Here is a 14,849-nt window from a genome sequence, read left to right as displayed (position 1 = left end):
CTGTAATTTTTAGTCTTTGACCTTTGTCTCGTCTGGGTACTGTCTGGTTGCCATGGAAACCTATGCCACTTAAGTTTTCGGTTTCATGTCAGTCGGTGTTTAAAGACTCAACCAGCTGAGAACTCACTGTTTCTGGGTGGAGTATTATTCCTTTAACAGTGTTACCATAGAAGGTGGGGACACTGTCACCCAGCAACATATTGAAGTCGATCAACCCATTAATATTCCTTCACCTCCACATGCAGGAAGAAAGACAAAGAAAAGAGTGTAGTGATGGCTCATCATTAGCACGGGTCACCTTAAACAGAGGTAATTTACAAAGGTAGTGAGATGTATCCATCACCACCTCTTCTTTTGTAGGTTTCTTATTATTTAACACCGGTTTGTCAAAAATCCAAAAGGCCACTACAACTCCTTGTAAGTCACAACTGTTGCTTTTGAATGCTGTTGCTTTGTCACCAAGGCACCTGATGAAAAATGCAGCTCCATTCTCGTAATCATCATCAATCATTTATTACATTAATATATACAGTGCTCTTGACGTCACCTTTATCAAACCCCCTTCGAGTCCGTCCCTTGTTGTACACTTGCTCATTTTTCAGGCTGCAGCTTGTGTTTACGCTACATGAGGCCGATCAAAATTTCAGTCTGCGCAGTGCATTTCAACCTAATTCAGACAAAGTGGTGTAAATGCAGAATGTGAAAAGCAGCACTTAGAAATGATTGGAGGCCCTTCTGTTTTTCTCTAGGTGTCCTAGTGATTTAAAGAACAGTTTTACTGCCATGACAGCTAATTCAAGGATAAAAATGACTTTGGCACTGATTGCTCCTTAATTAATGTCCAAGTAGTAACCGAACTTTGTTTAGAACCAGCAGTAAATGCCTTTGAATAAGGCCTTTTGTGTCAAGAACAGCACTTTGGCAGAGTTATGTTATTGCAATGAATATTAAAGGCGTACCTTTGTTGTCTCTGAGGGTAAAGTTTAAATTGCTTGCCGTCTCTGGAGTCAGGGCAAAGTAAAATCTGTGACCACTGGGCGGTTCATCTTTGTCAACAGCACTTATTGTTTGGATAACCTGGGAACAAAGAAAAAAAAAGTGCAGGAAATGTATCTGTCAATATCACAAAAAAGAAGAGGATGATGAAGGCACTGCGATGTGAGTTGAAAAGTTGGGCTAAGGCAGTGCATTCAAACTGACTGGCATCTGAAGAAGTCACAAGCTACAGCACAGTTATTACCGTGGAGACAACACATAGTTTTCTCAGTGGCTGCACACTGTTACAGACATATAGGAGGAGACATATTGTACATTCTGTATGTCACTAAGGCGTCCTTAAAAATAATCCAAAGATAGATAGATAGATAGATAGATAGATAGATAGATAGATAGATAGATAGATAGATAGATAGATAGATAGATAGATAGATAGATAGATAGATAGATAGATAGATAGTGTCACACATGTGCGCATGGGAAACAGCTAAAACATCTAGATAATAGTAATTCTACGCCAGACCAGGGGGTGGCAGAGTTTGCTGACGGTCTCTCTCAGTCTCTTGCAGACCATTCTTGGGAAATCCCGCTTGGTTACGGCACCAACGATGACATCATATCCAGTCACGAAGATAGCACTTCCGGTTCTGTCACCAATGATGACGTCACTTCTGGTTCTGTCACCAATGATGACGTCACGTCCGGTCACAAAGATGTCACTTCCGGTACCAGAGCCAATGACATAATTTGCCATACTCTATGTTAAAAAAATGTCATTTTGTCTCAATGCTAATCAATTCTGTTTTGGACTCTGTTCTTTGAACATCTCTCGCTATCTAAAGCAACTTTTGCAGTCAGGAAACAATATACGATTTTATGATGTCTGTGACTCGTTTGTGTGACAATAGATAGATAGATAGATAGATAGATAGATAGATAGATAGATAGATAGATAGATAGATAGATAGATAGATAGATAGATAGATAGATAGACTTATTTTTTAATAATGTTTTCATCCTGTAATTGCACTTATCAATTATATACTGTAACTGATGTTAATAAAGCCTTCTACTCCATCCTGGACAAATCTCCATGGCATTTATCTTTGCCATATTCGTCTGAAAAAGTCAGTACACCCCAGGATAGCATAATTGAACATATCAAGATTTGACCTTCATTTTAACAGCATCTATTGAGAAAGGTGATATAACAAACACCATAGAAATATCCATCCATCCATCCATCCATCCATCCATCCATCCATCCATCCATTATCCAACCTGCTATATCCTAACTATAGGGTCATGGGGGTCTGCTGGAGCCTATCCCAGCCAACACATGGCGCAAGGCAGGAAACAAACCCCGGGCAGGGTGCCAGCCCACTGCAGCCATAGAAATATCACATGTGGAAAAAAGAAGTACACTCCTGCACTTGTCACCAAGTGATATACCTAAAATTTGAATGAGGTGCTCCAGATCAGGTGCAGATGATTAGATTTCACTAGAGAGGATCTTGTCTAATCCTTTCTTATTTAAACGTTAGACATTTAGTTTCATTGGCTCCAGCAGACCCCCGTGACCTTATAGTTAGGATATAGCGGTTGGATAATGGATGGATGGATGGACATTTAGTTTCATTTGCTCTTTTTGTGTGTGATATCACCATGCCGAGATTGAAAGAGCTCTTGGAGGCATAGATACCTATGAGTCTGGGAATTTATTTTGAAACAATCTAAAATCAACCATTCCACTTTCTGGAAGCTTGTGTAAAAGTGAAGATTTTAAAGAACTCCCAAATTGCCAAGGTCAGCCTGCACCACAAAGATGCTAAACAAAGTCTTTAGAAGTTTCATCACGGGACCTGGGGGTAGTTCTTTCCACTGTTGATGTCATAATGCCTGAATCTACCATTAGAAAGAGGTTGAACAAACCAGTTGTATATGGGGTTATGTCAGAAGGAAATCTTTGCAGTCAAGAAAAAATAACAGGGCAAGACTAAAGTGAACACTGAGGCAACCACCAAAACCTCTGGAACAATATGCTTTGGACAGAGGAGGCAAAGACAGAGTTATCTGGCCTCAGCACCAAAAGATACAGTATGTTGGGTCAAAACTAAAGCCAGAATATGACCAGAAGACAAAACCAAAGCCAGAATTTGACCAGAAGACCCAATACCAACTGTAAAGCATTGTGGTGAAAATGATCTGGTTTGATGTTGCTTTGCTGCATCAGGGTCTGGCCAGTTCAACACCGCAGAATCCACAATGAATTCTTCATTATAGCAAAGGGCGGTGGAGGAAAACATCTGTCAGATGATTGAAGCATAAGAGATAGTGGAACTGGCATCATAACAATGACCCTAAACATACCAAAAAAGAAAGGATAGGAGAGTCCTGGGATGGACAAGTCAAAGCCCATATCCCATAGACATGCAGGGGGACAAGCTGTGAATACAAGACACCCCTCAAACATGACACAGCTGAAAGAATTCTGCATGAAGGAGTGGAGAAACTTTCTCCCGGATGATCTATGAGACTACGGTACCAGCTGTTAGAGTCAAGGGTGGACTTAAAATTTTCCACATGTGGAAATGACATATCTGTTAATTTGTTCATGCAATAAATTATTGCAAAGTCAAGTTTTTAATTCACTTTGTACAGTTACAAATTTCCAAATCCCAAATTTGCTACTTGTTAATGGTATTTGCCGGGGCTTTGGCTTCTGCCTCTTTCACATATTTTTAGGAAATTTGATATTCATTTCTACTGTCATTCTGATGACACCCAGCTTTATCTGTTGTGATGGATGGCCGGGGCTTATGCCCTGCAGGGAGGCCTGGAAGAGCAGGGGACCGAGAGAAGGGCAATTTATTCCCGGGACATGAGAGGGCAGCCCCCCTGGGTTGTATCGGGGCCACTGGCTTGGGAGTTTGAAGCTCAAACTTTTTGGGTTCCGTGGCCCAGACAGTTCTGGAAGGAAGTTCTGCAGCACTTCCACCACACTCGGAAGTGCTGCCAGAAGCTAATCGGGAAGCACCTGTAGCACATCCGGGTGCAGTATAAAGGAGGCCGCCTCACTCCAGTAGGAGGTCTGGAGTCGGGAGGAAGAAGACGGAGCTTGTGAGGAGAGGATTAGAGGTGGCAGAAGAAACAAATAAAGTAAAGGAAAGTAAAAGGACTGAGTTATTGTTGTGACTGTTTTGGGCACTGTGTTGTGTGCAAGAAAGAACTGTAAAATACATTTGAACATTGTGTGTCCTTGGTGTCTGTCTGTAGCCGGGCTTCTTTCACACTGTCTACTAAGCTCTTCCACCTTCTTCCCTCTCTGACTGCTTGCAGGAAGTTGTCTGCCAACTTTCTCAAATTAAACAGTGATAAAGCAGAGGTTCTTCTGAATGGAACTATAACTGTTTTGGCCAAATGTGACAATAATTTCTTCGACTATTGATAATTCTCTGTTCTCTTCATCCTCTCAGGTTAAGAGTTTAGGTATAATTCTTGATAGTACCTTCAAATTTCAAGCAAATATTTATAATATCACTCGGTCAGCATATTATCATCTACGTAATATTAGCCCTCTACACCTGTTTCTTACTGCTAATAGCACAGCTGTTCTTGTTCATGCTCTGGTTACATCTCGTAGTGATTATCGTATTTCTATCCTTTCTGGCCTTCCCCACAAACCCCAACTGCTTCAGAAGGCTACTGCTTGTATCATTATCAGAACCTCTTCCACAGAACACATTACTCCTGTCCTTCAGCACCTTCACTGGCTCCCTGTTAACTACCGCATTGATTTTAAGATTTTACTTTTTACATTCAAGACCCTTCATAATTTGGTGCCTTCGTATCTCTCTCTCTAATCTTCTTCATATCACTACTCTTTCCCGTATTCTTAGATACTCCTCCTCTATTAATCTTATTATACCTACTAACTACTGTGAGGTTTAGAGCTTTCAGCCGAGTGGCCCCTCGTCTCTGGAGCTCTCTCCCACAAGACATCCGTAACATTGGCTTTCTTCCTACCATTAAACCCCACCTTAGGAGACACCTCTTCAAGCTTGCTTATTTTATTTGATATAAGAGGATAGAAATATATGGAAAAAGATGATCTGCTGTGGCAAGAAGAAGAAAGAATATATATAAAATCCAATGTATGTCTGTCTGTCCGCTTTTCACGAGAGAACAACTCAATGAATTTAGATCGTTTTTTTTCTATAATTTGCTTGAACATTCCGGTTGATTTTGTGACTTCTCTCATTGTGCTATGTATCATAGTTCGCTTGCTGTACCAATTTATTTGCGCAAATCTGAGAGAGATGCAGCGGGCCAAGGGGAGGGTGGCAGGGCCCTCCTCACTCACATGATAGTCTCGGAGTGCACCTTACATCCGCTTACCTCACATCTGCTTACCTAGCGAATGAGAGAACTACTTCACAGATTTAGATCGGGTTTTTTTCTAGAATTTGCTTGAACATTCTGGTTGATTTTGCAACTTCTCTCATTGCGCTATCTATCATAGTTCATTTGTGGTACTGATTTATTTGCACAGATCCGAGAGACATGCAGCGGGCCGAGGAGAGGGGGGGTTGGGCTCGAAGGGCATACCTTACCTCCGCTTAGCTAGCGAACGAGAGATCAACTTAACAGATTTAGATCAGGTTTTTTCTATAATTTGCTTGAACTTTCCTGTTGATTTTGCGACTTCTCTCATCATGCTATGTATCATTGTTCGCTTGCAGTACCGAGAGAGATGCAGCGGGCCAAGGTTGGCGGGCCTCGGGACGTACCTTACCTCCACTTAGCTAGCAAATGAGAGAAAGACTTAACGGATTTAGATCGGGTTTTCTTCTATAATTTGATTGAACATTCTGCTTGATTTTGCGACTTCTCTCATCGCACTAAGAATCATAGTTCGCTTGGAGGAGCGATTTATTTACGCTAATCCGAGACAGAGACTGCAAGCCAAGGGCAGGGGGAAACGACGTCAGGAGTGGAGAGCCAGGCGGGGCCCTCCCCACTGTCCTGTTTCACTTCTACGCAGGCAAAGCCATGGGAGACGGATAGTATTTTAATAAATTTAATTAATATACAGTAGAACCTCGGTTTACGAGCATAATTCGTTCCGGAAACGTGCTCGCAGTCCAAATCACTCGTATATCAAAGTGAATTTCCCCATAAGAAATAATGGAAACTCAGATGATTTGTTCCACAACCCAAAACTATTCAAAATAATACAAAATATAAAGTAAAAATACATAAAACAAATTAACCTGCACTTTACCTTTGAAAAGAATCATGGCTGGTGGGAGTGAGTTTCTAAACTCTTGTTTGATTCCACCCAACGGAACGCGGAAGAGCGTCCCAAAGCAATCGCAGTCTCCCAGCGCTGTAGCAGTTCGCCGTAAAAGCGAATCCGAAAAGATCGCGGCCATGCTATAAGCGCCTGCCGTCGATGGGTGATACAAGGAACAAGGAATATTATAAATGCGCAGGGTACAGTACTACTTGGCCACGACCCTGCCTGACTGCTATGTCTGTGTATAGGAGAGCGGCAGATCCCGCTACAATAAATAAACGCGATGTTGCTGTTTCAAGCTGAATAAAGCTGGTGTCGCTAAAGTACTGAGACTCAGCTTCATGTTTTGGGGTGCAAAACAGGGACTCGCACGTCACAGCACACACACACAGTCACAATGCTGTAGTAAACAGTATACACTCATACGGATGTTGACTATATGAGTGAGGCACGCCGACTCAGACGGAGAATAGGTGATGATTGCTCACAATCCTGCAGCTAGAGAGAGAGAGAAGAACCATCAGCTCAGTTGTGATCACATGACGCTCAGCAGACCAAGCGTATACATACTACTCGTATTGTAAGACACTCAGTCAAAATTTATTAAAAATTTTAGCTCGTCGTAAACCAAGTTACTCGCAAACCGAGGTTCCACTGTATTTTATTTTAATTAACTGGTTTAATTGTAACTGCATTTTTTTTATTATTCTGTTTTGACTATTGCTATTTATGTGTTTTGTAAGGTGTCCTTGAGCACCTTGAAAGGCATCTATAAATAATATACAATAATAATAATAACTACATCATCCTTAATTTTAGATGAATGCATGATGTCTGTTATATCACCTTTATCAATAAATAATGTTTAAATGAAGATCAACTCTTGCATTGCCCACATATATTGAAAAGAATAAAACATTACATAGGGTGTATTTACTTTTTCACAGGGCTGGTTTTCATACAGTCTTCAAATGAGTCTTATTTGTTTATTGTTTTCCAGCACCCTCCAAACATGAACCACTTCCAAGTTTAATTTCTGAGATTGTCTTGGAACTTGAGTCTGGTCCAAGCCTGAGAGCGTACACAAGCAATCAAAAGAGTATTTGGCTGAGCTGAAGGATAATTACAACACTGGGAGGTGGACCTGCAGCCGACCCCTCTACTGACAGTAACTATTCTCAGGGCTTTCAATGTTCATGTGATTGGCCATAAAACAAGACAGTAGGGAGCAGTGAATAGCAGCTAAACAAAAGATCTGTAATTCCAGCTCATTTCTAAAGGGGGATGTCATGTTATGTTGTAGTATGTAAACCCAGTTACAGATTTTTGGAATACTACGTGTTTTTAGTATAAAATATCCATTACTGCTGAGAATCAATTTCACCTATCCCTGCATGTGTGTGTACAGCACAGCAAAGCAAGGACTTTTCTAAACTGAAATGAGGCAACTGGTGTTCACACACGCCCAGTCGTCTATTCAGAATTATTACCTGACTTTATCTCCAGCTCCATTACCAGGAGGCTTACCATCTCTTTGTTATACACGTTGCCCAAAGAAGGTGTTCAGACCCATTCAGCTTTTTTCAAATTTTGTTATGTTGAAGTCTAAATTCGTATTTCCCTCATCAAGCAACACTCAGTACCCCACAATGACAAAGCAAAAGCAATATTTTAGAAATGCTTTTGCAAGAGGAGGAAAGGTTAGGAGCACTCAGTTCTGCTGATGCATTGCGTCTGGTGATGCCACCTCTGCATGGTATCGAATCTCAATCCAGATTCTTTTCACATGTACTGTAACTCCTGGCTGGTGGAATAAGCTGCCTGCCTCGATTCGAAACTCTGACTCCCTCAATGTGTTCAAGAAGCATTTGAAGACTCTCTTGTGTGATGAATTCCTCTTAACTGATGATATTGGCGGGCAGCTCGGTGGCGCAGTGGTAGCGCTGCTGCCTCGCAGTTAGGAGACCTGGGTTCGCTTCCTGGGTCCTCCCTGCGTGGAGTTTGCATGTTCTCTCCGTGTCTGCGTGGGTTTCCTCCGGGCGCTCCAGTTTCCTCCCACAGTCCAAAGACATGCAGGTTAGGTGGATTGGCGATTCTAAATTGGCCCTAGTGTGTGCTTGGTGTGTGGGTGTGTTTGTATGTGTCCTGCGGTGGGTTGGCACCCTGCCCAGGATTGGTTCCCTGCCTTGTGCCCTGTGTTGGCTGGGATTGGCTCCAGCAGACCCCCGTGACCCTGTGTTCGGATTCAGCGGGTTGGAAAATGGATGGATGGATGGATGATGATATTGGCTGTTAGGTATTGTAAATCTGGGACTTGTAACTCACTTGTATTTTGTTGTGAGCCATTCGCTTGTCATGGACAATGAGCAAGCGAGGGATTTCAACTCAAGGTGCTGAATCAGTGTATATAATCCACAAAAATGATGATTTTACTTTTTTATTATTGGAAATTCACTGACCATATTAATGTTTATTTTGGTCATGAGTCTAAATTTCCAATTAATTTGCATGTATGATACTAGTTTATAATTATTCCCTAAGTTTTCTTAACAATATTGATTCTTTTTACTATCATAAGTATACACTAACTCAGGGGTGTCTGACTCTGGTGCTGGTGGGCCGCATTGGCTGCAGGTTTTCATTCTAACCCTTTTCCTAATCAGTGATCAGTTTTCACCGTTAATTAACTCCTTTTCCATTCATTTTACTAGCCCTGTTTTTAAGGATTCAGTCCTCTGAATTGATTCATTTCTTCATTAAATGGCAGTCAAACAGAAAGGAGATGTGAAATGAGCCAACAGATGACCAGCTAAACTGAAAAATTCAAATTCCAGCCAATTTTACTCCAACCAATTTCCTAATGAGAGGCCAATTCTTGCTGTTAATTAAAGCCATTATTGAATATCAGGACTTGTTGCTGCTCTCATTTTGCCACAGCAGACTGTTGATTTTCTGTTTTTTCTAAGACCACTGTCAAGATGTTTTGGTGACCTGAGCAGACCAACATGACCGAGACCTTCACCTTTCTTTATTTTCAGGTTAGCTAGTTGTTTTTTGTCTCATTATTGTTTGGCTCCTCATTAAGGAAAAAGAAACAATTAAAGGGTCTGAGTCACGTCAATTCAAACTAAGGCAAAACAAGTGAATCAGCAGCAAAAATGGCTCACTAATTAGGACAATGGTTAGAATGAAAACCTGTAGTTACTGCGGCCCACCAGGACCGGAGCTGCACACCCCTGCACTAACTGGACATATTGTTAGTAACACCCATAGACCTGCTTATCTATGCAATTATCTATTCAGCCAATCATATGGCAGCAGCACAATGCATAAAATCATGCAGATACTGGTCTGGACTTTCAGTTAAAGTCCACATCAAACACCAGAATTGAGAAAAAAATATGATTTGCTTGTGGCATGATTGTTGGTGGCAGACAGGCTGGTTTGAGCATTTCTGTCACTGCTGATCTCCAGGAATTTTTACGCATAACAGTCTCTAGAGTTTAATCAGAATAATGCTATAAATAAAATATGTCCAGTGAGCGGTAGTTCTGCGGATGGAAAAATTTTGTTGATGAGAGGGGCCAGTGGAGAGTGGCCGGACTGGTTCAAGCTGACAGAAAAGCTATGGTGACTCAAATAACAGCTCTATACAACTGTGGTGAGCAGAAAAGCACATCAGAATGCATGACACACTGAACCTGGAGGCGGATGGCCTTCAAGAACAGGACACCATGTCGGGTTCTACTCCTGTCAGCCAAAAACAGAAAGCTGACGCTGCAGGGGGCAGAGGCTCACCAGAGATGGATAGTTGAGGACTGCAAAAACGTAGCCTGCTCTGATAAATCTTGATTTCTACTGAGGAACACGGGTGGTATGATGTCAAAAGCATGAATCGATGTAGCCAATCTGCCTTGTGTTAACAATCCAGGCTGATGATAATGGTGTGGAGAATGTTTACTTGGAATACATCGGATCCATTAATACCAGTCAATCATCAATCAATCATCATTAATACCAATCAATCTTGAATGTCACAACCAATTTGAGTTTTATTGCTAATCATGTGCATCCCTTCAAGGTCGCAATTTATGTATCATCTAATAGTTACTTCCAGCATGATACTTCACCTTGTCACAAAGCAAAAGTCACGTCAAACTGGTTTCATGAACATGACAATGAGTTCAGTATACTTCAGAGGCCTCCAGTATATCAGGTCAAGTCAGGTCAGGTTGGGGAGCATGCACTGGTACAGCGTGTTGCCACACCCGCCACACGACGAAACAGCTTAGGATCCTGGCTGGCAACCCCCCAGGCAAACGCACAATCTAATCCCACCTTCCAGAAATGACAATCTATCTGCCTCAGCCAGGTGTTATGTGGGAGTCCCCTTGGCCTGGTCCAACCGCTCCAGTCTTGAACAGTGAGGATCCTGCGAGCCAGATCATCCTCTGGGAATTGCGTCACATGACACTCCCTCACAATGCAGGTAATGTGCCTCATTCAGGACTCCACGAAGAACCGTTCATTCGACACAAAGTCAAACCAGCGGTACCCAAGGATTCTCTGAAGAGACACAGTACCAAAGGAGTCCAGTCTTCATCACAGGTCATTGGATAGTGTCTATGTCTCGCAACCATATAGCAAGACAGGGAGCAACAGTACTCTAAAGACTTGGGCCTTCATCTTTTTGCATAGATATCGGGAGTGCTGCACACCGCATGACCCCCCATGGTCTCCCAATCCGTCTACTGACTTGATAGGAAGACTCACCAGAGACATGAATGTCACTACCGAGGTAAGTAAACCTCTCGACGAAGTCGACACTTTCTCCGCAGACAGACACACTGCTGATGGCTGTGCCTAAGAGGTCATTAAAGGCCTGGCTCTTGGTTTTTATCAGGACACTCGCAAGCCCAGACACTCAGACTCCTCACTCAGTCTCTTGAAAGCCCCAATCAGAGCCTCCATTGACTCTATGAACATCACAGCATCGTCAGCAAAGTCAAGGTCAGTGAATCTCTCTTTACCAACAGATGCCCCACAGCCATTGGACCCCACGAACTTGCCCAACACCCAGTCCATGAAAGTATTGAACAGAGTAGGAGCAAAAACACACCCCAGATGAACCCCAGAATCACCTGGGAAAAATGCAGAGGTTCTGCTTCCACTCTGTACAGCACTCACAGTACCAGTGTACAGGCCGGCCATGATATCCAGCAATTTTGAGAGGATCTCACTCCAGTATATGACACATCACAAACATCAGCACTGCTTTAATAAGCCCGGTACTAAGTGGCATATAACAGAGACACATGCATTGGATTTTTCCCGCTCTCAAATGCAAGCTAAGGCCTGGTTACACCTTGCCTGATGAAGCTTGCATTTGTAATCTATTTAGTTAGCCAATAAAAGGTGTAATTTCACCCTACTTTCTCCAGTACAGTGCTTCTAATAACCTGCTCTATAAGTGTAAATCTCATATTTGGTTAAATTTGGAACATGCAATACACAATGACAATTAGTCTTTAAATCTCCAGTTTATCTCCTGAAACTCTACAACCATTTTGGAATTTTTTCAGATTGTGAATCTACATACGAAATTTGTTTTATGTTTAATGTATATGATATTCGGTAATAAATCAGTTTAATAAGCACATTTATTAAGCATATTTTGTTTAGTCGTAAGTATAAATCCCATTTTCTTTAATGGAATATGTGATAATCAGTAATGATTATCCCTAAAACTCTTTATTTCATTACCTGCTGCATACATATGTCATCCATCCATCGATCCATTATCCAACTCGCTATATCCTAACTACAGGGTCTCGGGGGTCTTCTGGACCAATCCTAACCAACACAGGGTGCAAGGCAGGAAACAAACCCCGGGCAGGGCGCGAGCCCACCACAGATACATACATCAAATTATCACATTTCAGTAAATTTGATAAACAAGAATAATTATTATTTTTTAAACTTCAAAGTACCCCCTGATGTTTTTAACCATATTGATATTTTTCTAAATGATTTTACTAGTCTACACCAATATCGGTGTACCACAAACTGTTTCTGCAAATTTAGTGAAAAATGCTACTGTGAAGAAACGTACTGACTTTTTAAAAAATAAGTTCAATTGGTTTTATTGTGTAAGTATTCTTGAGGCACAGAATATTATCTGAAATACAATTTCAGCTGACAAATATGAGTGTTCCTCAGTCTTGTCTTACTACACCAATTACAATATTTTTCAAGGCAGCTAAGGCCCCTCCTTCAGGCAAGATGTAATACAGAAACTGGAGTTCCCTGTGTTTATATAGATACCAGGACAGATATAACATTGGAAAAACTTTAAGTGGCTCATCTTCAATGCCATCCATCCATCCATCCATCCTCTTCTGCTTATCCGAGGTCGGGTCGCGGGGGCAGCAGCTTGAGCAGAGATGCCCCAGACTTCCCTCTCCCCGGCCACTTCTTCTAGCTCTTCCGGGAGAATCCCGAGGCGTTCCCAGGCCAGCCGGGAGACATAGTCCCTCCAGCGTGTCCTGGGTCTTCCCTGGGGCCTCCTCCCGGTTGGATGTGCCCGGAACACTTCACCAGGGAGGCGTCCAGGAGGCATCCTGATCAGATGCCCGAGCCACCTCATCTGACTCCTCTCGATGCGGAGGAGCAGCGGCTCTACTCTGAGCCCTCCCGGATGACTGAGCTTCTCACCCTATCTTTAAGGAAAGCCCAGACACCCTGTGGAGGAACTCATTTCAGCCGCTTGTATTCACGATCTCATTGTTTCGGTCACTACCCATAGCTCATGACCATAGCTGATGGTAGGAACATAGATCGACTGGTAAATTGAGAGCTTTGCCTTACGGCTCAGCTCCTTTTTCACCACAACAGACCGATGCAGAACCCGCATCACTGTGGACGCCGCACAATCTCACGCACAATCTCACGCTCCATTCTTCCCTCACTCGTGAACAAGACCCCGAGATACTTGAACTCCTCCACTTGGGGCAGGATCTCGCTACCAACCCTGAGAGGGCACTCCACCCTTTTCCGGCTGAGGACTATGGTCTGGGATTTGGAGGTGCTGATTCCCATCCTAGCCGCTTCACACTTAGCTGAAGATCACGGCCTGATGAAGCAAACAGGACAACATCATCTGCAAAAAGCAGTGACCAATTCTGAGTCCACCAAACCGGACCCCCTCAACACCCTGGCTGCGCCTAGAAATTCTGTCCATAAAAGTTATGAACAGAATCGGTGACAAAGGGCAGCCCTGGCAGAGTCCAACTCTCACTGGAAACGGGTTTGACTTACTGCCGGCAATGCGGACCAAGCTCTGACACCAGTTGTACAGGGACCAAACAGCCCTTATCAGAGGGTCCGGTACCCCCTGGAGCACCCCCCACAGGATTCCCCGAGGGGCACGGTCGAACGCCTTTTCCAAGTCCACAAAACACATGTAGACTGGTTGGGAAAATTCCCATGCACCCTCCAGGACTCTGCTAAGGGTGTAGAGCTGGTCCACTGTTCCGCGACTAGGACGAAAACAACACTGTTCCTCCTGAATCCGAGGTTCGACGATCCAACGGACCCTCCTCTCCAGAACCTCCGAATAGACTTTCCAGGGAGGCTGAGGAGTGTGATCCCTCTGTAGTTGGAACACACCCTCTGGTCCCCCTTCTTAAAGAGGGGGACCACCACTCCGGTCTGCCAATCCAGAGGCACTGTCCCTGATGTCCATTCAATTTTGCAGAGACGTGTCAACCAAGACAGTCCTACAACATCCAGAGCCTTGAGGAACTCCGGGCGTATCTCATCCACCCCCGGGGCCCTTCCACCAAGGAGTTTTTTGACCGCCTCGGTGATCTCAGTCCCAGAGATGGGGGAGCCCACCTCCGAGTCCCCAGGCTCTGCTTCCTCACTGGAAGGCATGTTAGTGGGATTGAGGAGGTCTTCGAAGTACTCCCCCCACCGACCCACAACGTCCCGAGTCGAGGTCAGCAGCGCACCATCCCCACCATATACAGTGTTGACACTGCACTGCTTTCCCTTCCTGAGACGCCGGACCAGAATCTCCTCGAAGCCGTCCGAAAGTCGTTCTCCATGGCCTCCCCAAACTCCTCCCATGCCCGAGTTACCAGGAATTTATATTTAGAATTTTTTTTTTATTTTCCAGATTAGAGTTTATGTTGAAATGCTTTAAATGATTTTGAACAGGGGCAGAGGTTCCTGGTGGAAATTCTCAAACGGAGAGACACAGTAGTGGAAATTGGTTTGTGTTTCAAGCAATGTAAGCAATACTACCTCGAACCAACAGGGGGTGCTATTGGTATCTACCCTTTCTGTCCCACCTGGCATTTCTGAGAAGAACCCAAAAAAGGGTGTGTGACCCTGCTTGGGGAGCTCCAAGAAGACCCCACCCCTTACTGGTTGGGATGATATATAAATGGTAACCCTAGGGATGTTTTCTTCATTTTGACCAGGAGAACTCAAGCAGATGGAGCTCTCGAGTTGCCTGACACTAATATTTTGTTGTATTACAATTGCGAAG

At 43.4% G+C, this 14,849-nt stretch overlaps 1 protein-coding gene across 1 annotated transcript in view; it reads right to left on the bottom strand.

The window, feature by feature from the left end:
- Positions 1 to 14,849, bottom strand: part of LOC114653209 (cadherin-7-like) — a 322,615-nt gene that overhangs the window by 42,118 nt on the left and 265,648 nt on the right. Inside the window, 1 exon segment of the mRNA XM_051929318.1 lies at positions 960 to 1,077. Within this exon segment, the coding sequence (XP_051785278.1) occupies positions 960 to 1,077 (118 nt within the window).

Source organism: Erpetoichthys calabaricus, chromosome 6 (genome assembly GCF_900747795.2).
Source record: "Erpetoichthys calabaricus chromosome 6, fErpCal1.3, whole genome shotgun sequence".
Taxonomy (NCBI): domain Eukaryota; kingdom Metazoa; phylum Chordata; class Cladistia; order Polypteriformes; family Polypteridae; genus Erpetoichthys; species Erpetoichthys calabaricus.
Note: the sequence above shows the minus strand (reverse complement) of the source record. Positions and strands in the feature narration are given on the sequence as shown.